The sequence below is a fragment of the Manihot esculenta genome, chromosome 16, assembly GCF_001659605.2.
Source record: "Manihot esculenta cultivar AM560-2 chromosome 16, M.esculenta_v8, whole genome shotgun sequence".
Classification (NCBI taxonomy): Eukaryota; Viridiplantae; Streptophyta; class Magnoliopsida; order Malpighiales; family Euphorbiaceae; genus Manihot; species Manihot esculenta.
Genome location: NC_035176.2, coordinates 18675893 through 18703030, shown reverse-complemented (window position 1 = coordinate 18703030; position 27138 = coordinate 18675893). Strand labels below are relative to the sequence as shown.

At 34.1% G+C, this 27138-nt stretch overlaps 1 protein-coding gene across 5 annotated transcripts; it reads left to right on the top strand.

Moving 5' to 3' along the window:
• The first annotated feature begins 657 nt into the window (after window positions 1–657).
• Window positions 658–24619, top strand: LOC110603595 (protein CHROMATIN REMODELING 4). 5 transcript variants are annotated; one of them, XM_021741370.2, is made up of 12 exons: window positions 1024–1292; window positions 1790–1853; window positions 2399–2645; window positions 3601–3702; window positions 3823–4596; window positions 5153–5257; window positions 5385–8159; window positions 11502–11659; window positions 12612–12726; window positions 20985–21064; window positions 21654–22287; window positions 22412–24619. In XM_021741370.2, the coding sequence occupies exons 3-12, from the start codon at window positions 2427–2429 to the stop codon at window positions 24425–24427; spliced, it is 6978 nt and encodes a 2325-aa protein (XP_021597062.1). In that variant the 5' UTR covers window positions 1024–1292; window positions 1790–1853; window positions 2399–2426; the 3' UTR covers window positions 24428–24619. The 5 variants fall into 5 exon arrangements, with proteins under 5 accessions (XP_021597063.1, XP_021597062.1, XP_021597066.1 ...); XM_021741371.2 differs by lacking the exons at window positions 1024–1292; window positions 1790–1853 and adding an exon at window positions 658–1004; XM_021741374.2 differs by lacking the exon at window positions 1790–1853 and having other exon boundaries at window positions 5156–5257.
• The last annotated feature ends 2519 nt before the right edge of the window (window positions 24620–27138 follow it).

Genomic DNA, 27138 nt, shown 5'->3' with positions numbered 1-27138 from the left:
ATCAAATAGTTGTTTTTAAACTAATAGAATATTAAATTGCTACAAGTTCTAAAGGTCATTTTATTTTGTTTTTTTCAGTACATATCATATTATCCCATTTTCTTACACAAAATTCTTGTTTTCTGATATTATTTGATTTTTATTTGCCTATTGAAGTAATAAAATGAATATATATGATAAATAAATATTATATAATAAATTAATAACTATTTACTTATTTTGATGGTACAATAAATTATATAATATACGGTTTTATTAGTCAACGGTTCTCAAGATTTATCAACTATTAATTATAGGGTACATTTAATAATTAGACTTTTTTTGAATAAATAACTGAAATAGGTTCTTAATAAATTTTAAATACTTATTAGAAAATCCTATTTATATTATATTAGTATATTTCTCAGGTAATTTTAATTAATTATAGCAAAGTTATAATGTACCATTTTCACATAATTTTTTTTTATTTACAATTAAAATTTGATTATTCTTAATTGAAAAATTTTATTTTAAAAAATATAAAAATTTATTTAAATTATTATTTTTTTTGTCCAAAATGATGAGATGAACAGTAATAATTTGATTTGATTTAAGTAATGCATACGAGTAATGATTAATGAAAGGAGCCACCCCATCAGAAGCGGAAGGCTTCCATAGTTCTTCTAACCAAAGCAGAGCAGAAATCATACCAAAAATGGTAACCATAAAAGAGCAAGTCAGCCATTGTTGAATGTCTTCTTTCACTCTCCTTTCTTATGGAGATTTCCCAAGTTTGGGAGGAGGGAAAATGAGAGCGAAAAGAAAGAAAGGAAAGGAGAAAAAAAAAAAAAAAAGAAAAGCGCAAAGGAAAATTTGGCAAACATGAGCTCTGGTTAATCCACGTGGCGGAATATCAGTGGTTAGGTGCTTTTGATGGGCTGCTTTCCCTCTCTATTTCTCTCTCTCTCATGCGCTGCCATGTCAGAAGTGTAAACCCCGTCCTATGACCCCGGCGAATCCGTATCGTATGCTTCTCTCTCTAAGAAAACTCTCTTTCTCTCTCTAAAAGTATTGATTGTAACTCTCATATATTTCCTTAAGTCCCTGTCTCTCTCCCTCTATTTATTTTTCATTTGTTGGCGTGTGTGTGTCTCCTACTTTTTCTCTCTCTTCCTCGTATCTCTCATATCGCTCGTCTGCTTCTATGCCCTAATTTCTCTGCATATCTCTACCCACTGTTTATTTCTCTCAATCTCTTAATATTTGGGAATACAGCACCCTTTGTATTGTTTTTTTGTTCTCACCAAAGATTGGTGAGCTTTTACTGTTTATTTCTTTGTTTATACTTGGTTATTGATTAAGCTTTCTGTGGGTTTTCCAATTTCTCAACTTTGAGCTAGTTTCTCATGTGGTATGATGTTTATGTTTTGATGATATTGCTTGATTTGAGAGATATTATGGCTACTTTATTGATGGATGCTGAATAATTTGGGAATTTGCAGTGATTTGATAATTGGCTTTTAGAAGTATGTGGGGTCATTGAATGGTTGATGGAATGGGGTTTTTGAGTTTTTTGTGGGTAAATGTGCGTGCTTGAATGTTCAATTTTGGCAGTCCTTTTGTTGTGAGTAATGTGTTTGATTGACATTTGATTATTTTAATTCTTTAATTTAGATGATTTAAGATTAAATTGCAGAGCATCTGGTTGATTGATTTAGTAGGGTGTTCTACTGTAAGTAGTTTTTTTTTTTCAAAATTATTTTTTTGGGTTTGTATTTGTTTGTTGAGCTGATTCTATTTGGTTTTCCAGAAACATGCTAATGACTGCTAATCTTGTGCCACCAAGTCAATTCAAAGTTAGCAATGTACAATAGGTTGGTTGGTTGCCAATATCTAGTCATGAAACTGAATTGCTGCTGCTGTGCTGATCTTTACTGACAATAGAATCATTTTTCATCAGACGCTTTTGCTAACATACAGGCTCATGCTTTACTTTGAAACACCAGTGTGGCTCTCAATTTTGTGGCCTGATTGTGCTTGCTATGCCAATCTTTGGCATCATCTTTAGTTGGACTTACAGTTGGCCTTATTAGCTGTTTTTGAACTTTTTGAGCATCGTTCACCTGGCAATTCTGCATTAATTTCTTTAATACCTTTTATAACACAAGCACCAGTTTATAAAAATTAATTGATTAGAAGTACCAAACAAATGTGAACGTGTACTTCCTCTATTGGTTTTGCTGTAGCCTGTAGGTGATATCAAAGATGCTTATTCAATTTTTTGTATTGATTCTGCTGTTTGCTTATTGTTAACTCCTTTAAATTGGGAAAGCACATAGAGGGTTTTATTTGCTTGTATTTTACTTGTAGAGCCTTCTTGTATCTTCACTGATGCATGGCATGGTTGTGTCATTTTTAGTTCTGAAAGTAATGCAGAGGACTGAGAGATGAAGGATAGTGGCTCCACGACTAGCAAAATGATAAACAGAAATTGGGTCTTGAAGCGCAAGCGGAAAAAGCTTTTGTATGGACGAGTCCTTGCCAATGGTAAAGAAGAGAAGTTAGCAGCCTTGGAGTCTCCCAGGAGTACTTCGGCTGCTAAACGAAGAGCCAAGAGTGAATTAAGTTCTGATTTATCTTCATCCAAGAAGAAAGGAAATGATGGGGTGAGTTTATCAAATATTCTCTTTAATGCTTAGGTAACTTCTCCAAGCATATTCTAAAACTCCTTGATGAGAAGTGAGTAGTTGCATATTTTTGGTCTTCATGGGTCTTTGTTTTACATAGAGAATTATATAGAAATCCCTGTTGATGACTATTAAAAAGTTTGTGTCATAAAATGTGTCGATCCATGCAGATGCTTCTATCACCTTAAGCTCCATTGATTGTCTTTTAAAGTTCATGCCACAAAAAGCAGATAGTCCATGGTATGACTAATCAGGCACACACCACAACAAGATTTTCAACAAATTTGAGTTTAACTGGCAATCAATAGGGTTAAAAGTTAAAACAACTTGTCTCAGCTTTTGTTAATGTACGTATCTGATTACAAATAAATATTCATTACTCAAATATAGAACCAAGGAATCTTCTTTTTGGTTGAAAAGAACATTTCTTCAAATCAATCCGATTTGATCAATTTGGCTCTTCCTAGCTTATTTGGATGCAAGCTTAAGAATGTAGATGGGTGCAAAAGGAAAACTGGAATGGAGTTGTTTGATTTGTTTCCATGGTGGAGACATTTAGTTGCATCCAGCAAGCATGCTTCCCATGTAGTACTTCTTCCTTCTGCTGGATAAGTGGTTGTGTGGAGTTCATATTTACCCTTTCTTGATCTTCTCCTTCCTTTTGCCCGCTTCGTTCTCTTTGTTGTGTGAGTTTCCAATGCTGAAGTTGATACTTTGGTTTCCATGTCCTCTGTTTTTTGTTAGCATTTATACCTTACAAGATTGGTTTATCCTTGTTTTTTAAACAAATTACTGATCATCATTATGATTAAAGTTGAGTGATGGTTGAGTGTTGGAGTTCTCTAACATCTTGGTTTTTTTCCTTGTTAAAAGGCGGTTTCTATTATTTTGCACTACCACTGAAATCTTGACTTTAAACCTGCTCTTTTTCCAGTATTACTATGAATGCGTGATCTGTGACCTTGGTGGCAACTTGTTGTGTTGTGATAGCTGTCCAAGCGTCTACCATCTTCAGTGCCTTGATCCACCTCTTAAGGTATGTTTCTTAATTTATCGTATTTCAGTTAATGTATTCTCAAAGTACTGCAAGATTATTATTATTTCATGAATGCTATCATCCGGCCCAAATTTTGATCTTCGTATTCATAACTTGAAGCGCATCCCAATGGGGAAGTGGCAATGTCCAAAGTGCTCTCAGAAGAATGATCCACTTAAGTCCATTACCCAACTGGATTCCATTTCAAAGCGGGCTAGAACAAAAGTTGTTACAGCAAATTCTAAGGCTGGAATTAAGTCATCTGACACTCAAAAAGTATCCCAGATATTTGGAAGCTCCATTCTCTCCAAACGAAGGTCCTCTAGCAAAGGGAAAGATGTGTTAACTTTTGGAGTTAAATCCTGTGAAAAGGAAGCAGATTCTTCCTTGGATGAATCTACTAGTACCAAGCCAAGTGATCCATTCCTAGTCTGTGTAGAGGGTACCTCATCATGTGTGAATGCTGATGATGCAAAGGAATCTGCAGTGTCTCCACCTGCATCACCTGCAGACAAGAAGTCAACTTCTCATGCTGAGGAGACTTTATCTCATTCTAAACTTACAAAATCTGGGCCAAATGATGAAGCATCTGATGAAAAGCATGACTTTTCTTGTTACAATGGATCTCCAAGAAGCAAAATTGTACTTGCAATTGGTGCTGCCTCTAAGAAAGATAGAAAAAGAAAACATGAACTCAATGGGGACAGCATAAAGAAGCATAGGACTGACAGGGGCAGACGAACTTCTAAGAAATGGGAATCAAAAGCCAATAATACATCCTCTGGAACTAGTAAATTGCACCAGAAAAGGAAAACTGGCACTCACAGAGTTTCTGAATCTTTATCAGAGAATGATGTTGGAACCAAGAGCTTAGATGCACAGGGAAAGAATGAGGTATCTCTCTTTCACTGGATTATTTATTATGTTCACTGGGATCTCTGATCATTTTTCTTTCCAACTTCCAGGTGGATTTATTTGAAATTTCTTCTCAAAGCATAAAACAACTTTGTAGTTAAAAAAAATACTGGTTGTAAATCATACTGTGCTAGTGTGCTTTAATGCCTCAGCATTCTGAGCACTTTTGTTGCTGTTTGTTCCATTGTTCTACTCTTCATTGGATAGCCTTCATCATTTTATGCTCCATTAGGTATTAACTTTAAAGCTACACAGAATCTCTCTATCTAAGTTCCACTCATGATCTGAGCATATGTGATGTATAAGTTGGTTTTTTAGTTTGTTCTTGATGGTATCCTTATTGGCTCCGAATTTGTTTAAACTATTTTTTCACATATATGATTAAATTTCATACTTCATGATCATTATCATCTACTTCAGGCTAGTATTTTCTTTTGTCAATTCACCAGTATCATCTCTATGGCTTTAGTTGAGGTTGAAAATCTTTGCTTTTATGCTTTTGTTTATTACAATTAAACATATTTATTTTTATCAGAAGCTTCCTGAGGAACTTGTGCACCCATCAGTTGAGTCGGGTAAGACTGGCGGGGTTATGGATGGAACACGAATATGTGAAGATGTTATCCTTGAAGTTCAACAGGTGAGTCAACTTGTATTAAGAAAATTCGTAGAATTTTTCTGTCAGTCTATAGGTATAGAAAAATGCTTACCTTTTGAGAATTTGTGATGATTTACAAGTTATGGTGCTATATATTTTTTCATCACAGGTTGATCGGGTTTTGGGATGTCGAATTGAAGATGATAATTCTAGCTCTTCCCGTAATATCTCTTTGATTGCTACAGATGACCTGCCTTCTAAGGAGTTGCTTATTCCAGAAACACAAAATAGAGGGGAAAATTCTAATTGTGATATTGATTCAGATGTAGTAGTTGCTGAAAATCTTGTCGGGGGCTCTCCAGGCATCAAGCAAAGATTTGATAGGAGAGAAAGCAGGAAGAATGACACTAGAGTGGATAAAATAAATGTATATAAAAGATCTGCTAACAAAGATTGTAAAGGAGGAAATGTCATTGATTTAGCAGGGAAAGATGACAAGGATTCAGGTTCCAAAGGCCCAAGTGATAAAGATCAAGATGAGTCCACAGAATGCACAGAAGATTTTGCACAACAACATGAAAAGGTGCTGACAGAAAATGTTGATGTTTCTACCAAAAGTCAAGATATGATTGAATTTTCCAAAGATTGTGAACCACATTTATCTCCTGAAACCAATGTTAGAGAAGAAGCAGATATGGAAATGAAAATGAGTGGTGGTGATGAAAAAAATGTTCAGGAGCCTGCCAAGATTGAACCAGCATGTAGTAATAATGGGGAGACAACATCATATGAATTCTTAGTTAAATGGGTAGGGAAGTCTCATATACACAATGCTTGGATTTCTGAATCTCGGCTGAAAGTTCTTGCAAAGAGAAAGCTAGAAAATTACAAGGGAAAGTATGGAACAGCTGTGATAAATATATGTGAGGAAAAGTGGAAGCAGCCTCAGCGTATAATTTCTCTCCGTACTTCCAGAGATGGTACACGGGAAGCTTTTGTGAAATGGACTGGTCTACCTTATGATGAATGCACTTGGGAAAGAGTGGATGAACCTGTTCTGTCAAAATCTCCACATATGATTGATATGTTTGATCAGTTAGAACGGCAAACACTGGAAAAAGATGCTATGGGGAATGATCTGACAAAGGGGAGGGGTGATAGTCATCAAAATGAGATTGTTACTCTTACAGAGCAGCCTAAGGAACTAAAAGGAGGCACATTGTTTCCCCATCAGCTTGAAGCGTTGAATTGGTTGCGTAAATGCTGGAACAAATCCAAAAATGTGATCCTTGCTGATGAGATGGGGCTTGGGAAAACAGTATCTGCTTGTGCCTTTATTTCATCACTATATTTTGAGTTTAAAGCTTCTTTGCCTTGTTTGGTCTTAGTTCCGCTTTCCACTATGCCAAATTGGCTAGCTGAGTTTGCATTATGGGCTCCTAACTTAAATGTTGTGGAATATCATGGGTGTGCAAAAGCAAGGGCCATAATTCGCCAATATGAATGGCATGCTAATGATCCAAATAAGATGAATAAGAAAACTGCTTCTTACAAATTTAATGTTCTTTTAACTACTTATGAAATGGTTCTTGCTGATTCCTCCTATTTGCGTGGAGTTCCCTGGGAAGTGCTTGTGGTTGATGAGGGTCACCGTCTAAAGAATGCTGAAAGCAAGCTGTTCAGCTTGCTCAATACATTTTCTTTTCAACATCGTGTTCTCTTGACTGGTACCCCTCTTCAAAATAACATTGGTGAAATGTACAATTTACTTAATTTCTTACAGCCAGCTTCATTCCCTTCTCTATCTTCATTTGAGGAGAAATTTAATGATCTTACCACTGCTGAAAAAGTGGAAGAATTGAAAAAACTTGTTGCTCCACATATGCTTCGACGGCTTAAAAAGGATGCGATGCAAAATATCCCTCCCAAGACAGAAAGAATGGTTCCTGTTGAGTTGACTTCTATCCAAGCTGAATACTACCGTGCAATGCTGACAAAGAACTATCAGGTATTACGGAACATTGGAAAAGGGGTTGCTCAGCAATCAATGCTGAACATTGTAATGCAGTTGAGAAAGATTTGCAATCATCCCTACCTCATACCAGGTACTGAGCCTGATTCTGGGTCAGTAGAATTCCTTCATGAAATGCGAATAAAAGCTTCAGCCAAGTTGACTCTGCTGCATTCCATGCTAAAAGCATTATACAAGGAAGGTCATAGAGTTCTTATTTTCTCTCAGATGACTAAACTTCTAGATATACTTGAAGATTATTTAACTATAGAGTTTGGGCCCAAAACATATGAGAGAGTGGACGGATCTGTATCTGTCTGTGATCGTCAGGCAGCAATTACACGTTTCAACCAAGACAAAAGCAGATTTGTGTTCTTGTTATCAACACGCTCGTGTGGCCTTGGAATCAATCTGGCAACAGCTGACACTGTCATTATTTATGATTCTGATTTCAACCCGCATGCTGATATCCAAGCTATGAACCGGGCGCATCGCATTGGACAATCGAATAGACTTTTGGTATATCGGCTTGTTGTTCGTGCCAGTGTTGAGGAGCGCATCTTGCAGCTTGCTAAAAAGAAATTGATGCTTGACCAGCTTTTCGTGAATAAGTCTGGATCGCAGAAGGAAGTGGAAGATATTCTACGATGGGGAACAGAGGAACTTTTTGGTGATTCTTCTAGCATGATTGGGAAAGATATTACTGAAAGTAATAGCAACAAAGATGATGCAGTAATAGATATAGAGCAAAAGCAGAGGAAAAGGGGTGGTGGGCTTGGGGATGTGTACAAGGATAAATGTACAGATGGTGGCAACAATATTGTCTGGGATGAAAACGCAATTGCAAAATTGCTTGATCGTTCAAACCTTCAGTCTGGGATAGCTGATGTTGCTGAAATGGATTTTGAGAATGACATGCTTGGATCCGTCAAGGTGATTTGTTATAAATATGTTGAAATTTTTATATTGTACCCTGTGCATGAGTTGCACATAGGAAGCTAATATATATTTGCTGTTATATAGAACACAAGACCAAAGTAAAGTCTGCAAGGCAATGTAGGACAACTTGCATATCAGAGTTAAGGCTATTTTTAGGTTGGTTTGAGAGCTAGAAAGATAAAGGAGTTATTTGGACAATGAGGGTTTTTAAGTGGGTATGATTAGGGCATGTCTATCACAGGCACATGGGGCAAGGGATGGGCTCAAAATAAATTAGATTCTGCTGAAAAGTTTAAAACTAAGACTAAATATGGATCATAATTCAAAATATTAGCATAACACGACTAATATCTAACATCCAAATACAATGGGAATAAAAGAGCACAAAATTCTCATAGAAATCACAAAATTTTTAAGGAAGTCAGTCCAATTAAGCCTTTGTTGCTCAAGGGCCAAATAAGGCTAATTCAAATTTTTTGGCCAATTAAGTCAATATACTTCTACCAAGGATCAAATAAGTCCTAACCTAATAAAATATTATTTTTTATAATTTGAAATAACAAAAAATTAGTATTTTAATTAACATAAAAATTAAACAAATACATAGAGATGGTAAATAATTTTTAAAATTACAAAAATGAAATTTTATTATCAAAAAATAATATTTTATTATTGAAAAATAATATTATATTAGGTCAGATGGGTTTAATTGGATTTGTTTCCAAATTTTTAACATACACGAACAGATTAAAAAAAAAATCAAGTTCCTAAACTTTTTCCCTTGATAATATTTTTAAGCCTCTTCACTGATAAAAACAAGAATGAATGTGCTAGCTAGAAATTACTGGACATTTGGGCAACCTGTGTCTTTCGTTTTTTTATTTTTTAGGAGAATTGAGTCTGTGCTTTGAAACCCAGTCTAGGATAGTTCAATGCATATTTCAGGAATATTGCATGATAAGGAAAATATTCGAGTGAGCCAGTGAAGGAGGGGATAGCACTGGTGGACATGCAATGAGTTGGGAGGAGAGAGATTTGAGGTGCATAAATTTTGGAAACAGTAGGATTGGTGCTGGGCTGCCAGTGATTTATGGCCTCTGTGGTGTTGATTCTGGATATTGGAAGATCCAGCAGAGTTGAGTCTGGTTGAGGTGGCCTTTACTGCTGAGAGAGTTGGATAGTGATGGAAACTTGTTATACTTGTATTTCTTGCACCTTGCACCTTGCACCTTGCACCTTGCAACTTGCAGCATAGAGCAGGTAGTGGATAAAGCATATGCCTTTGATGCTGTGTTGTCCCAGTCTAGCAGAGGCATATGGTTTAAGGCCTAGTGCACCTTAGCCATGCCTTTAACATCTATGGCATGGTTTAAATCATGATCAATGCCATGTTCATGGCTGTGGTCTCAAGTAGCAGAAACACACACGGTTGTAATATAATGGTAACAGCCTGTTGCTATGCAAATTTTAATAAAATATTTGGAAAATTCATGAAATAAATAGATATTTAAAAGATACAACCAAAACTAAGATACACAACTAGATAATAAATATAAATATATCAAATGAGTACAATAAAACCATCATCCTTAGGCACTATTATTATTAATAATTTACTTTAAGTTTGAACATACTATTTGATGTATGAAAATTAATATCAAGAGTTGTTTATTTTTTAAACTTTATCTTGCAAAAGCGTAAAATTTATACTTGACAAATATAAATTGAAGGCTAAAACTCCTTTTATATTAATTTTCTGTGTATTTGCCTAAAATGGTTCAAAAGATAACTAAAAATTAGAAAAATAAAACAATAACTTGCCCCTTGCTCTCCTTCACTTCAACGCCACCTTCTCTTTTAACAATCTATGCTCTTAAGCTCAAAGTTTATAGGAAAATGGTGGATTTCACTTAATCGTGGAGGAATTTGATATGAAAGGTATTGGGTTTTAATGGAAGGTTTCTACGGTTTGATGGAGGGAAATTTCAAACCTGAATTACGTGAAATCCTATTTTAAAATTCAAATTGCAAGATTCTAACTTTAAAATCTTGGATATTTAGATATAATCACATCCAAGGTCAAAGACGAATCACTTAAGGCAGAATTGGATTACATGATAGAAAAAGCATTGAGATTGTTGGAAAATTCCTCCTAATGCTAATTGTAAACTCTCTTGAAATGAAACCCTGAATCTTAGCTTTTATCCAACAAAAAGCTCATATATATATGTGTGTGTGTATATATATATATATAAGTAAAACATTACATCTGTCTTAATTTTTCATATCTGCCATGCTAATTTTATTGAAATGTTTCTTCACTATCCAAAACACAGTGCCACACTTTATTATCAATTGAACTGTGGTCCTGTTTAAATCCTGTGGTTGACATTTTCGTTAGTCCTACATCTCTTTGATTAATTCAAGGTTGCCATCCTAAATTCTTGTAAACCTTAAGATTACTATTTCTTGAGCTCTATGCTGCCTTAAGATTACATTTCTTGAGTCCTATGCTGTCCGTGTTATCAACAAATTTGTTTTCTAATGGAATTGGCATTTTTATTTCATTAGAAAGTTTGGTGGAATTTATCTTGCTTGACTATAATGCTTGCCTAGAACTGAAATCATTGAAGTGTGTAATTTGGAGTCAATACTGAGATGTTTGAATGCTTGCAATGGTTTTTGGTTTATAGCGACCTTCACTCGAACTCATTGCTAATTGTCACTACCTTCGAGAAGGTATGAATTGAACCTACTCGTAAATGGTAATGAGCTGGTTCTGCCTGTACCATGTTGTTTCCTAACCAATTAATTGGTCAAACTGAATAATAATTCTTTATAAATAAGTGTGCATTGTCTTAACAATTTTTGCGATTGGACCATTAATTTATAAATTAATTTTACAGGAGTTTAAGTATTTAAATTTTTTGGCTTGCTTTCATATTAAGCACCTATATAACAGTAAGGACTATCATATTAGGAGTTGGTAATGTTGTTTTCCATGCCTTATTCTGATGGCAAGTTTTTTGTTGCATCTTGACTGTAGGACTCACAAGAGGATCTTTGGATTGCATGATTTTACCTGAACTTTTCCATTATTTTTTTTTACCATAAATTAGCTTCACTTTTGGTATTCAAATGCTTCCCATGGTCCTTGATGTACATTGTGTGTTTTTTTGTTCGTACCTTTTGGTTGTATTTTTGTTGGAATTGCTTTGCTATTTTATTCATTTATGAGGATGTTACATTCCTGTTGAATCATCTGACTAGAAATACAGAACTAGAATCAATCATGTTGGTTTGATTAAAAAATAACCCAGTTTTTCTCCTAAGCAGTCTGTGGAATGGAATGATGAAACAGCAGAAGATCAAGGTGGGGTTGAATCACCTCCTGTTGTGGCTGAAGATATTTGTGGACAAAATTCAGACAGAAAAGAGGATAATGCAGTGACTACCGCTGAAGAAAATGAATGGGACAGGCTTCTGCGCTCAAGGTAAGGAGTTTTTACCTCTATATAGAGAATATCCTTGTTTGATATTCAGTAAATAATAAAATAACATTTTAATGTTATTTTACCATGCAAGAAAGAAATTAATAATTCATTCTGCAGACAACCTGTATGCAAGGAAGAAAATCATTTTTGAGATAAAAATTCAAAAAAGTTTTAAAATCATTAATAATTCATTCAGCACATTTTATGGTAGAATTCTGAAGTTTATATGGGGATTTGGAAACTACAAAGGCTGGAAAAAAATCGAGGTTTCTTTTTTAAAGAAATAAAAAAGTATCAAGGTTTTAATTAGGTATTTTGTGTATATTAGTGTACCTTTTATGGTCCTTGGTTTTATTTTAAATGAAAGGAATGAAGTATTGTGGTGGGCATTGTTTGAAGTGCTGGTATCACAGCACTGGTTCTATTAGTGATCTTGCAATTTTTTTAAAAATTTTTTTATTTAATCATTTATTGTTGATCTAGGAAGTGGAAACTGGTTTATATGGTTCTAATTAAATTTTGTATTTCTATGAAGGAATATAATATTGAAAATTTGGAGCTTTGAAATTTAATTGTGGGTATGATGCTGAGGGCCATAACTTAGTCTTCTTTCAGTATCCATCTCTCTTCATTTTCCTCTTTCTTTGCAAGCAATCCCATGATTACCAAACTCTAAATTCTCAAACTTAAGTTCCTATACTTTAACACAGTAAAATTCTCAAACTTAATATAGATTTATGTGGCCAAGTCTATTTACTCTCTGGAGGTCTATGATTCCCTACGCCTTGATAGAATAAAATTCTTGTTTATTACTCCATAACCTTTCCCCCTAATACATCCCATTACACTTTATCACATACACCAAACATGTCTATTTATACAAACTTTCTGTTTCTAGTCAGAATTAGATTACAGAATAATTTACTCCTTTTCCTTTTTTACTGGGTTTTAGGTGGATGAAATATCAAAATGAGGAGGAAGCAGCACTTGGTCGAGGGAAGCGCCAGAGGAAAGCTGTTTCTTACAGGGAAGCATATGCTCCACATCCAAGTGAAACATTGAGTGAGGTACACATTATTTGCTTCCTCCACGTGAACAAATCACTTTCTTGAGTCATTAGTTGCATATGCAGACCAGACTAGAATGAGTGTCTTTGATGACGTGAGATGTAATGTCAAATTTATTTTATTTCCTCCCTGTGCTGTGTTTATTTCATGTCTGTTTTATAACCCTTTCAAAATTTGGGATCTATCAAACAAACTGAACTGATTCACTTTTTTGTTGGCTTTGTTAAATTTGGGTTAGACCCAACTCGCCTCAAAAGCTAGCTCAAGGGGGAGGAGTGCCTATGACCCATATAAGGGGCACATTACCCCTTTCCACAACCGATGTGGAATTCAACACACCCCTCACGCCAAGAATTTTACTGGTGCATGACATATTTATAGGAGGCCCAACATCGAATGGGAGGCTCTGATACCATATTAAATTTGGGCCAGATCTAACTCACCCCAAAAGCTAGCTTAAGAGGGAGGAGTGCCTATGACCCATATAAGGGGCACATTACCCATTTCCACAACTAATGTGGGATTCAACAGGGTTAATAACCAAAAAAGTTCTACCCTTTTTTCAGGCGCGCGCACACACATGCATATTGTGACAGTGCTTTCAACTGATGTAATTTTCAAATGCAGAAGTTACTCAGGTATTCATAGATGGATAATTAATCCTACTACTTAGGAGTATGCGTGTCTCAAATTTAATTGGAAAACCAAGCAAAAAAGTTTCAGAACTGGAAAATTCTTGACATTGTAGGAATCAATGAATAACTAATCCTACTACTTAGGAGTACGCGCGTCTCAAATTTAATTGGAAAACCAAGCAAAAAAGTTTTAGAACAAGAAAATTCTTGACATTGTAGGAATCGACGAATAACTAATCCTACTACTTACGGGTATGCGTGTCTCAAATTTAATTGGAAAACCAAGCAAAAAAGTTTCAGAATTGGAAAATTCTTGACATTGTAGGAATCAAATGAAACTTTACTATTATGATGTGGATCGGATCGTTATCAATACTCAAACTGAGAATTGTAGTAAAGCCATTTTGAACTAAAGAACCAAAACTGCAACTGATTTTGTACATTCTTTTCTATGATATTTAGGGAATTTTTGTATATAGACATTTCATACTTTTGAAAACTTTTGAATTTCCTTTTTTCTTGTAGGAAAAGGCTTCTTGAATTTTTAAATCAATATTGTCTTTTGTTTTTTTTTTTTTAATAATATTGTCTTTTGTTTTAAAACTTTATATTTCCATTCAATACTATGTTATTTGGCACAAAAATAGTTCTAGTTATATTTCTAATTCGTGATATATGCCGATACTTTTTTTCAATAATAAATCACATCAAAACTATGCAACTATGAAATGAAAAATCATAATTATGTACTTATCAAAGATATAAGTGGTCTAGGGACAACCAGTGTAATTTAACGTTTTTTCTTATATCATTGAATGATACTTGGTGAATTATTATAATTGTTGAATATGATAGGGGTAACGTGGCTTAAGTACTCCTCTTGAGCTAATTTTTGAGTGAGTTAGGTCTGACCCACATTTAACATGGTATCAGTCTCTTTATTGATGCATTGATGCTGAGACAAACCGATGTGTGATTCAACAATAATAAAGATCAATAATTGAATACCTAGTTTTAAAATGAATAAAACAATGTATTTATAAGTAATAATTTACAAACTTGAGTTAAATTTAGCATAATTAATTAAATTCATATTTGATTAACAATTTCATATCACATGCTAACTTTATGCACCATATGTTAAAACTATATTTCCTTGTTTATTTACTGTAACTATAACAAATTATATTAGGAAAAATATCATGTGATATTGCTTACCAAATTATTATTTTTTTGAATTTTAATTTTATATATTTTTATAATGATTTTGAAATTCTGCATAAACTCAAAAGTTTCATGTTTCACCATTTATTTTACAAGTTTTTACACCTTAATATTTTCTTAAATAAAAAAAAATGATTTCTTTGAACTTGATGTAATTTGGCTTGAAATCCCCATATCCCCAAATTTGCAACAACTAAGCTCTAATCCCTAACTAGTTGGGTTTGGATCTATGGAAGTTTGGATCATTTTTATTATTAAGCTTCGTTACATCAAGTTTACATCAATATCCAAAATTTGTAAGCCTTTTGATACTACTCACCTCCATGTCATCTTAGGTCTCTCTTCTTCCCTTTTTTGCTGAAGAATTTTGGAAGCAATTTTTAATTTTATTCCAATTAAATTGATTTTTATAAGGTTTGAGTATTTATATACAAAATTAACCTAAATTAGGAATATTTATAATAAGAATAAAATCCCTATAATCAAGCCCTGTAATCAAGCCTAATTAGGATCCCAAAGATCTGAATTCTTCTAATTAGAAACTTTCTATGTTGGTTAACACTCCCTCAAGTTGGTGCATAGATGTCACACATGCCTAACTTGCAAACCAAGGTGTGATAGGTCGTATTGCTGAGCCCTTTGGTAAACACATCAGCTAGATGTTCATCGGAAGTCACATGTTCATCAGAAGTCACATGATCTAATCTTAAAACACTATTTATTAACTTCTCTTTAACGACGTGGCAATCAATCTCTGTGTTTGGTTCCGTTCGGTCATGTTGAACTGGATTGTGAGCTATACCGATAACAACTTTATTGTCACATTACAAGAGGAGTTTGTCCCTGAGGTTTGTGATGATTTTTCAATCTTTTATACCAGGTAATCTAGTATCTCCAAGTGACAGTTTTTTCCCACAAGTGTTCAATAACCACTATCTACCTCTTATTATCAAAGGATCCAGCCTAATCTGCATTTGTGAATGCATCTATGTAGAGATGACCTAGGAGACCTTTTCCAGGAGCAGACTTCGAGTATCGCAAAATACAAAAACAATTTGCATGTGAGACTCACGAGAATTATGCATAAACTGACAGACTAAGCTAACTGTATATGTTATGTCTAGTCAAGTATGCCAAAGATAAATCAGTCCATCCACTGATTCACCAATTCTGCTTGTATTTAGTGATTGCTCGGGAATTTTTGGTGGTTTGTAGCCTAGCATACCTCTTTCTTTCAAAAGATCCAGAATGTATTTTCTCTGAGAAATAAAGATTCTTTTTTGATCTAGCAATCTCGATTCTTAAGAAATATTGAAATTTTTCTAGATCTTTAATTTAGAACTCTTGAGTCAAAAACTTTTTTAGCCGAGTCATCACCTCAGTGTCATCCTCTGTCATTATTATGTCATCAAGAAGAGTAATTTTACCTTTGTGATGTCTGATAAATAGGGTCAAGCTCTGAATGACTGTTTCAAACCATACAAAAGCTTTTTAGCCTGCACACCTTTCTTGATTTATTTATGTTTTTTCATCAGCAAATCAGCTTACACACCTTTATGTTTTTTCATAAGCAAATCCAAAAGAGATTTTCATATACACTTCTTCCTCTAAGTCTTCATAGAGAAATGCATTCTTCACATGAAATTGCTGTAAGTCCTAGTCAAGATTAGTAGCGTAAGATAGTAATACTCTGATTGAGTTTATTTTGATAACAAGGATAAATGTCTCGTGGTAATCTACTCCATAAGTTTGAGTATATCTCTTGGCAACTAGTATGGCCTTGAATCTTTCAATTGATCTACTTGCTTTAAGTGTCACAATGAACACATTTGCAACCAACTGGTTTTTTTTTTTTTTCAGGTGGAAGAGACATTAACTCCCATATCTCATTTTTAGCCCAAGCTTTCATTTCTTCAATCATTGCTCCCTTCTAATTAGAATATTTGAGAGTTTCCTTCCAATCCATCCTGTGGGATAGACACAGATAAGGGAAAGACTCTATAGGATGGAAGCAAAGAATCATAAGGGAGAGTTAGAAATAAGTTAGAAATAGAGTACTTTGTGCAAAACCTAACTCTTTTTCTTTGAGCAATTGGTTTATTTAGATCATCAATGGGCTCAAGATTTAAGAATGACTCAGCAGACAGACAGAGAAGAGGAAGATTTGTGACACTGAGTAGGCTGCACAATGCCTTTTTTTGCTTTTGTTGTGTCACTTCTTGAGTATCTCTTTAAATTGGGTTTATCCAAATGCCCAAATATCTTTTCCTAATCACTAATAGTCTCCCTAGTCTCCTTTAGAGTAAAATGCTCTACAGTTATAGGATCATCTCTTTTCTCTAAATGAAACATCCATACTGACAAAGTATTTTTTAGATAGAGGATGGTAACACTTGTAACTCTTTTTGCGGGAGAGTTCCCAACAAACACCGATTTAAGAGTCCTCGAATCGAGCTTCCCATTTGTCCTAGTATGAACAAAACAAACACGTGCATTTTCCCCTTGTAGCACATCTAAAGGGCTTTTAAGGCAAGAGCTTTGAGAAATATTCTATTAATGAGATAAGCTGCGGTTAAGACTACATTTCCCCAGTAGGTTTTTAGAAAGTTCATGGTAAAAAGGAGAGATCGAGCTACTTTTAACAGGTTCTTACTTTTTTTTTCAGCAACACCATTTTGAGCACAGGTGTAAGGACGACTAGTTTGATGCAATATCCCATTAGACTAGATAAGTAGAAAAACAATCATCCATGAGTTTTCAAAACTTTTATCTTAGCATTTAATAGTACAAATCATCTTGTGTGAAAAGATTGAAAGTAAAAAACCATCTTGTGTGAAAAGATTGAAAGTAAGAAACCATTAATCTCTGTCTTTATCAAATAAATCCAAATCATGCGAATGCAACAATCAATAAAAATAATAAACTAACTATTAGCACCGTTTGAGTAGGTCTCCAAACTTTAGAATGAATGGTCACAAAAGGGATCATATTCCCATTGTTATTGGAGGGATAAGAGGTTATTTTATGTTTAGCATACTCACAAGTATCACAAACTAGAGAACCACATTGAGTCTTGGACCGTTGATGCCATTGTATGATTTTCTGGTTGATATTTTGATTTCTTTCAAAGAGAGCCTGATTTGAATTCAAATCTAGATTCCCTTTCAATATATATAAGCCATCATGTAGTTTACCATAGCCAATCATCTTTCTAGAGGTCCTGAATAACACAATGGTCATAAAAAAACTCAAGTTTACAATTAAGAGTTTTGGTAAGAGCACTGACAGATAAAAGATTAACAAGGAAATGAGAAATATGGAGAACAGAGGATAGCTTAATATTGGAAGCACAAACAATTGATGATTGATGCAGTTCTAGAGGTAGGAACAAAAGAACCATTGCTATTCTGACTGTGTTCTTTTATAGACATAGAAGGTGATTAAGGAGGCGTTTAGAGGAACCCATCATGTGTATATTTGCACCATAATCAATAATCCATACAACAGTATCAAAAATACGTATATCACTTCCATTAGTGCTTTTCTTATTGGACATTTTAAAAGGAAAAAGGGGCCCGTATCACAAAGAGGCAAGAATAACTGAGTTACTGTTAAAATACTTTGAAAAGCTCAAAGGAGAACCCAATCACGACACAGGACTGGTCAGAGACTCGACATGCCGGAAAGAGGGTTGAAAAGGTGCACCAACAGAAAAGGACGCCGGAGAAAGGCTCATGTGCCGGCGCGTGGAAGGAGACACAGAATGTAAGGTTCATGTGCCAGCGCGTGGAAGGAGACACAGAATGTTGTGGCGACGCATGAGGACACACGCGTGCTCAGAGCGGGGTCGCGTCGCTGGAGATCGGCCGGAAATTTGATGGGCTTTTCTTCGGGACGGGTGGTATTAAACACTCCCTTGATATAGTCGCCTAAAAGCTTGACTTATTAGTTAACCTAACTTTATGTGATAGATTTGAAACCTATGCTAATTAAATTGGCAAGACTCTGATAACGTGAAAAATTTTGGGAGGTATTTTTAATTCTATTTCATTTGAATTGATCCTTATAAGATTTGAGTATTTATATATAAAGAATCAATTTAAATTAGAAATATTTACAGTAAGAATAAAATTTCTATAATCAAGCTCTATAATCAAGTCTAATTAGAATCCCAAAGATCAATTAGGAACTTTCTATGTGGTTAACATTTACTCTTTTTGTACTGGGATACTTGATGTCCTGTGTAGATATGACCAAACTATCTTAATCAACTCTCTCATTTTACTTCCAGTATGTGCTACACGTATTCTTGGACTTGCGTGATCATTCTTAATCCTATGCGTTACTTGCTGCTTCTATTTCCAATTTCTCAATTTACTACTTGCATTAAGAATGTTGAGCAGTAAATTTTCTAAACTAATACCACTTTTTAATATTTCTATTTGACCATAGGTCCTAAATAATAGAAAACCAGGATTTGTTTACTTCTAGAAATCAATTTTATGGTTTCCATTTTATAAAAAACTCCAATTTTCATTTTTCGTGAAAATCAGGGAGAATATAGGAACCAATTCACTTTTTGACAATAAAAAATAATTTTCTGATCAAAAAATTAAAAGAAATTTATGTTGGTCATAATTAAAAAATAATCATAAAATATATTTAGAAATTTATTTTTCTTTTATATTTTAAACATATTATTTATTAATTTATTGTTGTCCTCGATAATTAATAAATTTTACTTGTGGAAATTTGCAGCAAAAATTTTGGTTAGGAATTTTGTTATTGAAAGGAACAACTTAAAACTATTTCCTAAATTTTAATTAAATTTTAGAAAATAAAAAACTAATTTTTGGATCTCTATTTGGAAAAATGATACATGTGAGTTTTCTTAGGAAATGTTCCTATAGAACTATTTAGTTCTCTGCAAATAAATAGAGCCTAAACTTCATAATGCAAATTGAACTAGAATATCTATATTAAAGGTCTAAATTTCACAATTAAAATTGAATCAAAATAATTCTTGAATCTAGTTTTCCTTGATTTTGCATCGCCATCCTTATTGATCTTTTCAATTTTAGCCTAATCTTATGGTATTGGTATATTTGGCCAATTTATTAATTGGGAAAGGAAATATACCTACATAGCTATTCTAATTGCCCCTAATTTTTTTTTTCGTTTAATATTTTGTAATGCTTTGACATATAAAATATTTTTTTGTTATTTTTTCATTTAAAATTATTCATATTAATTTTTTTTCTAAAATAATGATAGATAAAAGAATGTTTTATAAAGATAAAAAAGGAAAAAAAAAATATTTTGTATTTTTCTGTCAATTAAGATGACAAGTAATCTTTACATGTACATTTCCATTTCTCACTTGATATTTTGGCAATATTGTTACAAATTGGCCTAATGATTGAAAAACAAAATATAAAAATTTCAATGAATTTTGAATTTAATTTCAACAAATGGTTTCAATTTGACAATTTTTGTCCAGTTAACCAAAAATTGTGAAAAATTATATTAATTCTATGTTAAAGCAAGTGGAAAAAAAACGAAGTAACAATTTTACTTTTTATATAAATTATATGCAATTTATTTTTTATATAATTTTTATTTCATATTTGATCATTTGGATAAAGTTGGAACTACTTTGCTGAAATTAGCCAAGCCTGCCTAATTGGAAACCCTTAAATCACCAAGCAGTTTGGCTTTCTTGTCATTAGCCCTTACAAGTATCATGATTCATAAGGTTAGGCCAACATTCATAAAAATTAGAGAAGCTTAAATTTGAAAAATGAATGTAGGTTTGGGTTTTTTTTGTTCATTAGGCCTTTTTGTTTTTTGAAAAAAAGCTTATGTTAATAAATTTTTTGTTCATCAAATCCCTAGCCTACACCTCTTTTTCTCTCCATCTCTCTCTCTAGATTCCTTTCATCCTAGATTGAAAATATAAAGAAAAATCTTGAGAACATATAAAAAGTTGGTGATAGTACACTGTGTTCTTCAAAGCTTGTTCCGTCAATTTCCTCAAAATTGAATAGTATATCTATCAGGTCCATATAATGCCATATCGCAAATGTCAAGAAACCACTCAACCTGAAAGCAAGGCAAATAAATCTTTCTTCTGTCCCAACTTTCCTGCTCGTGCTTGTTGCCTGTCCTTTGCTCATTGATACCTTCATCGATGAAGTCTTATTGTTCCATTGCTCACAACGAAACAGAAATTAGAGCTCTTATTTATATACTGCACAATTAAAGTATTGCTCACCTACCCATTTGAGCAGAAACTAAAACTCCTGCATAACATTTTGACTTTATAAGTCTCAATTGTAATCTTTATAAATTCAATTTTTTTTTTCATTCTCTTCAATACCATTTTCAAATGTCTTGAAGCAGAGTGGTGGTGAAGAGGAACGGGAGCCAGAGCCAGAGAGGGAATATACACCAGCTGGACGAGCATTGAAAATGAAGTAGTAAGTAAAATTTCTTCAGTTTTTCACCGTGATCACTTTAAGTTAATGTCTCAATTCAACGGAATGCTAATATTTGAAATGGTTGGAGCATTTTCTACTGGCAGTAAATTCAGTAGAATACTTAATTATAATAGAATTTTTTTATTATTGAGTAGAAAATCGTGAGATCTTGATGGCTGAAGAAAATAATGTGCTTGTGAGTGAGTGAAAGTTTATTTGTTAGAATGACAAAATAGTTAATATATAGTAATGATGTCAGAATTTTCATTTCAAATATGCCAATGGTTTTTAGCTGTTGGGGTAGAGCTAATTATACTTTGAAGGCCTTAGCAATCAAAACCATTTGGAACAATTTTCTCAATATAGGAGAGCCATTCCAAGTGTAAAACCACAATTGCTACAATCCCTTTAGAAGGTGGGTTAACTAATGCTGGGATTGGATGCATTCTTCGAAGGAAGTGAGGCCCTTTTTTTTGTAGGAGATGTTGATATGTGGGTGATGTCATGCACGCAGAAGGCTAATATAGTAGTTTATATCTTATTCTATGAAATTTTGGATTTTGTAATTAATTTACTTCTTTTTGGACAGTGCTAGGCTTCGTGCTAGACAAAAAGAACGGCTTGCTCAGCGCAATGCTATTGAAGAATGCTGCCCCAGTGAGGGTCTTCCTTTACCTGACTTACTGCCTCAGCCTCAATTTCCTCCCACCAATGAGAGAGACAAGGATCACGCAAAGGGTTTATTTCAAGCAGTGGGAGAAAAGTCTTCAGTATTTGAAGTCGAGGATAATAAATTTCCCCCTCCATCTGATACACCAAAGAGCAAGGCTGATTCAACCTTAAGGCTGGGTCGGGTATCAAAGCATAAAATGAGCAGTCATCTGGACCTTTCGGTTAATTCTCACGATTACCCTTCTCCTGACATCAACATTCCAAGTCAACAAAATCAGGGCATGGGCCATGCAAACTACAACTTGTTACCAGTTCTGGGTCTGTGTGCTCCCAATGCCAATCTGTTTGATTCATCACACAGGAAGTCATCAAGATCCAATAGTAGACAGAGCAAGCCAGCAAATGGACCAGAGTTTCCTTTTATTCTACCTCCTTCCTCTAGAACTTCAATTGAGACAGATTTAAAACGGCAGGAGATCAATGCATCAGCAGAAGTCTTGCAAAAGCACCTTAAAAGTAGCCTATCAGATGGTTGGCTCCCGTTTAGTCCGGTATTCTTTCTGTCTTTCACCTGCATCCACACACCGCACATGCAAAGTTCATAGGTTCTATCAACTTCTGTATACTTTGTCTACATGTGATTGTGATGCCCTTTTTTATCTCATTCTTTTGCAGTGTCCTCCAACTGTCCCACAAGGGAGGACTTCTGATGGTTTTGAGAGTTCTAGTTTTACGGAGTTCCAAGAAAAAATGTCGATTCCAAATTTACCTTTTGATGAGAAATTGCTGCCCAGAGTCTCAGTTCCTGCTAAAAGCATGCCAATCTCATACCCGGACTTATTACCTAGCCTATCACTTGGAGGCAGACTTGAAGCTGTAAATGACTCTATGCGAGACCTTCCAGCAATGCCTTTGTTGCCCGGTTTGAAATTCCCCTCTCAGGATGTACCAATTTACAATCAGCTAGACAAGGAAGTACTGCCCGTGCTGGGTTTGGGTCAGATGCCAACTAACCTTCCACCATTTCCTGAAAACCACAGGAAGGTACTTGAAAACATAATGATTAGGACTGGGTCTGGATCAAGTAACTTCTATAGAAAGAAATTGAGAACAGATGGCTGGTCTGAAGATGAACTTGATTTTCTATGGATTGGTGTTCGAAGACATGGTAGAGGTAATTGGGATGCAATGCTTAGAGACCCCAGGTTAAAATTTTCCAAGTATAAAACTACAGAAGATTTGGCTGCTAGGTGGGAGGAGGAACAACTGAAGATCTTGGATGCGCCCCCTTTCTCAGGGCCAAAGGCAAGTAAGCTGGCACAATCTTCCAGATCGTGCTTGTTCCCAAGTGTTCCTGAGGGAATGATGGCACGGGCGTTGAATGGTAGTCGACTTGTTACACCACCGAAATTTCACTCTCATTTGACGGACATGAAACTGGGCTTTGGTGACCCGTCTTCGAGTCTGCCGCATTTTGAGCCATCAGATCAACTTAGTTTGCAGAATGAGCATTTTGGGCCTATTCCAAGTTGGAATCTTGACAAATTTCGCACAAATTTTGCTGGAGATTCTACTGCAGGACCCTCTTCAAATTTTTCTAGTGAAATGCCATTTCTTCTCAATTCATTTGGAGCTAGCAACTTAGGCTCTCTGGGTTTGAATGGCTGTAGCAGCTTTGATTTACATCGGGAGGAGGAAAATGGCAACATGAAGTATGGGAAGTTGCCCTGTCTTCTGGATAGGTCATTAACTATATTGCGTGATTCTCAGAATAACATTGGAAATGGGGAATCTAGTTCAGCTTTATTCCCAGATCATAACTGTGGGATATATATTTCACATTCAAAGGGTAAAGAAGTAGTTGGAAGCAGTTCTTCAAAGAATAAGCTACCCCATTGGCTTAGGGAAGCTGTACATGCTCCTGCTAAACTGCCAGAACCAGAGCTGCCACCCACTGTATCAGCTATAGCTCAATCAGTTCGTGTACTATATGGAGAAAGTAAGCCAAACATTCCTCCTTTTGTTATACCGGGTCCACCTCCAACCCAACCAAAGGATCCAAGGCGGACTCTGAAGAAGAAAAAGAAGCGGAGATCACATATGTTCAGGCAGTTTCCTCAAGACATTGCAGGAAGCATGCAGAATTTTAAAAGCAGCATTCCAGGTTGCATTGTTGCTTCGTCCTCTGCTCAGCCAGTCCCAACATTTCAACTGCCTCCCTCTTTAATTCCTGGAACTTCAGGACATGCATGGAACGAATCTGACCCAAATTTTCCTAATAAGCACATGCTACACTCCCTAACATCGTCTTCGTTTTTAAATCTATCAAAGAAAACAAGCATGGGCTTGTCCCCATCTTCTGAAGTGCTTCAACTGGTAGCTTCCTGTGTGGCCCCAGGCCCACATTTGCCATCTACTTCGGGCCTGACAAGCTCTAGCTTTCTTGACAGCAAGCTTCCCTTGCCGAAATCTGTCAACCATGTAGAATGTTTGAATTCAGGAGGTGCTGTGCAGAAAAATATGGATATGCAGAGCTTGCCCCCCGATGCACAGGTCATGCTCCCAGAAAACAAAACGAACCAACCTGATAGTGGTGATTCTAGCAAGACTCAGACTGAACAGCCTGATGTAGAGGTGATATCGTCCGAGGGAACTGTATCAGATCACCCTGTGAGTGAGCATGAGCCATAGCTATGTGACAAAATGATGTATCGGACATTATTATTCTTTCAGGCTATTAGAGTTCCAGGCTTTTCAGTTATGTGCTCGAATTTTTGTAGGTATGATGTAATGTGTGATAACTAGCGTACATAGGATCATGTAGGACATCTTTTGTAAATTTATTGTAAGAGAAAATGAAAGGCAAAGTGTTTCTGCTTGGTACTGGTTTTCTGCTGTCCTGCCACAGATGGAGACTCCTACTTTCCCCATACAAATTCATTTTCTTGCTGAGGTCGGACAGAAATTTCACTAAAAGCCATTAAGTATCTGGTTGGACTAGCGTGGAAACAGTGCTCCAAGCAAGAAGGCATTTCTGGGTATGCTTGTAAATCTAGGCCCCAAAATTTAGCTGCTCTTCAATTTACAGCTTTGAATTCAATCAATGGAATGGAATCTTATAGGCAGAAAGTCAGGTTTTTATTTGCTCTGCAGGTATATAATACGTTACTCCAAAATAAAGATCTGCATTCATATTTCATGCAAATTTGGATGCAATTTAAGAACCTGCTTTGGTTTGTGAGAGGAACTTTAGTTTGCATATATATATATATATATATAATATAGAATTTCTAGGCTTCTATATTTAGCAGGTTTGGGTAATGAAGGAAAATATCCCCCTTGCTCACATTGTCACAAGTCAAATCGCCATGAGACCAAATGCTGGAAGTTGCAAAGTGCAACAACTACAACAAAATCAGGCACATTAGCAAATTTTGCAAAAAGAAGATGCAGCGTTTGCAACAAAGATATCATTAGCTTTGAGAAATCTGCATTTTATAGCAGAGTTACCGCTTGCTTGTAAAATAAGGGAAATCAACTTTTTACCATACTACTACGACAGGAAATTGTATTTTCAATAAAACAACCCATAATCTAAAGATAACAAAGTGCAAAATCACGTGATTTTGGATCTAAACAAGTTGACTATGTCAGCTAACTGATTTGCAACCAAAAAGTTTCATTCTAGTCTCAATAGAAATTTCTCATAAATATTTTTATAAAAAAATATTGAAATTAAAATCTTGAAGATTATAAACAGGTTTTTTTAATTTTTTAGATTAGAAAAGAATAAAAAAGAACAAGATTAAGAATGGTTGTCAGTAAAAATAGTATTTGGAGAGGGGATTGTAATGAGTGAAAAATCATACTGGAATCGACGCTAGAATTTAAATTGATTTAAGGTTATTCTACGATACATCCTGTTACACATATAATTCCACCTGTTACACATATAATCCCAAACATGATAAAATATATATATATATATATATATATATATATATATATATATATATATATATTTTTTTTTTTTTTTCAATATGTTCATCATTAATTTTAGTTGAAGAGATTAATTAGTTTGATTTTTATAAAATTAAGGAATGAACTAATAAATTTGGTTCATACTATAAGAACTAAATAGTAGAATATTTAATATCTAAAGTTAACGAATGACTCGGTAATAGATTTTTTTAATATCTCAGAAATATTTAATTAGTTTTTTAAATTAATAAATTAATTAATGAGTTTTATTAAACTGAAAGACTAAATAATTATTTTTCTTTTTCATTAAATTATTTTTTCAATGAATTGTTGATATACTACTATTTCTTACTTTCATGATCATTGATTACACTCCTATTGTTAACAAGATTCTGATTTCAGTTTTCTGTTGAATTAAATATTCATGAATTCCTTTTTTTATATATAATGTTTATTATATTAATTGTTTAGTGTTCATTTATGGCTATAGGAGCAAAGTTTTAAGGTGAATTTTGATGTCACCTAAGTAAAAAAATTATTTTCAGAAATCATTATGATATCATTATTTTTCTTTTCTAAATTTATTTTAGACAAATTTAAAAAATTACTTTATAGTTTGACACTTTTTTCATCTAGAGTTTTTAGATTTAATTTATGAAAAAAAAAATCTTATGATTTTATGGTAACAAAATGAAATTCTCTCCAATATTGTTAAAAAAAAAAAAATATTGATGTGGCATTTAAAAATTAAATTATAAAAAATAAGAAAATATGAATAAAAAATATTGACAATATAATATGAAATCTGTTGATAATTTCTAACTACTTTAGTAAAAAAAATTATCACGATGGCTTTTCAAAGACTTAACAATCATATTTTATCAAAGATAGGTTTTCATTAATAAATTTAATGACATGTATTACCTTCAATTTGTTTGTAAAAAATAATTTATATATAAAAAATATTTTACTGTAAGAAATTCACAATTTACTATCAGAAAAATTCATTAATAAATGATGTAATTTCATTACTGACGCTAACAAATTACCAATAGAATTTATCCATCCTAAAAAACCTCATTAGTAATTTTATTTCTAACGGCACACTAATAGCACTTCAAAATCCGCTAGTGACTATAATAGATCACCAAGAGAAAATACCGTTAGTGATTAAAACAAATTAATAATCCATTGTTAACCGCATTCTTGCAAACTATCGTAACAATCCATTGTTAACCGCAATCATTCTTGTAAACTAATTTTAAAATATTAGTTACTGAAATTCCATCACAATTCTGTTACGTAAATTAATAAAATTTTCATCACTATTTCATTATAAATATTAAAAAAATTTGTCACTATTCCGTTATTGTAGAGTGCAACTAAATGGATCAATAGTAAATTTTTTTTGTTATGGATAA

Coding starts and splice junctions, on each gene's coding strand:
- LOC110603595 (XM_021741371.2), top strand. CDS start 2,427: ATGAAGGATAGTGGCTCCACGACTAGCAAAATGATAAACAGAAATTGG. Junction 2,646..3,600: donor AGAAGAAAGGAAATGATGGG/GTGAGTTTATCA, acceptor CTCTTTTTCCAG/TATTACTATGAATGCGTGAT. Junction 3,703..3,822: donor GCCTTGATCCACCTCTTAAG/GTATGTTTCTTA, acceptor CATAACTTGAAG/CGCATCCCAATGGGGAAGTG.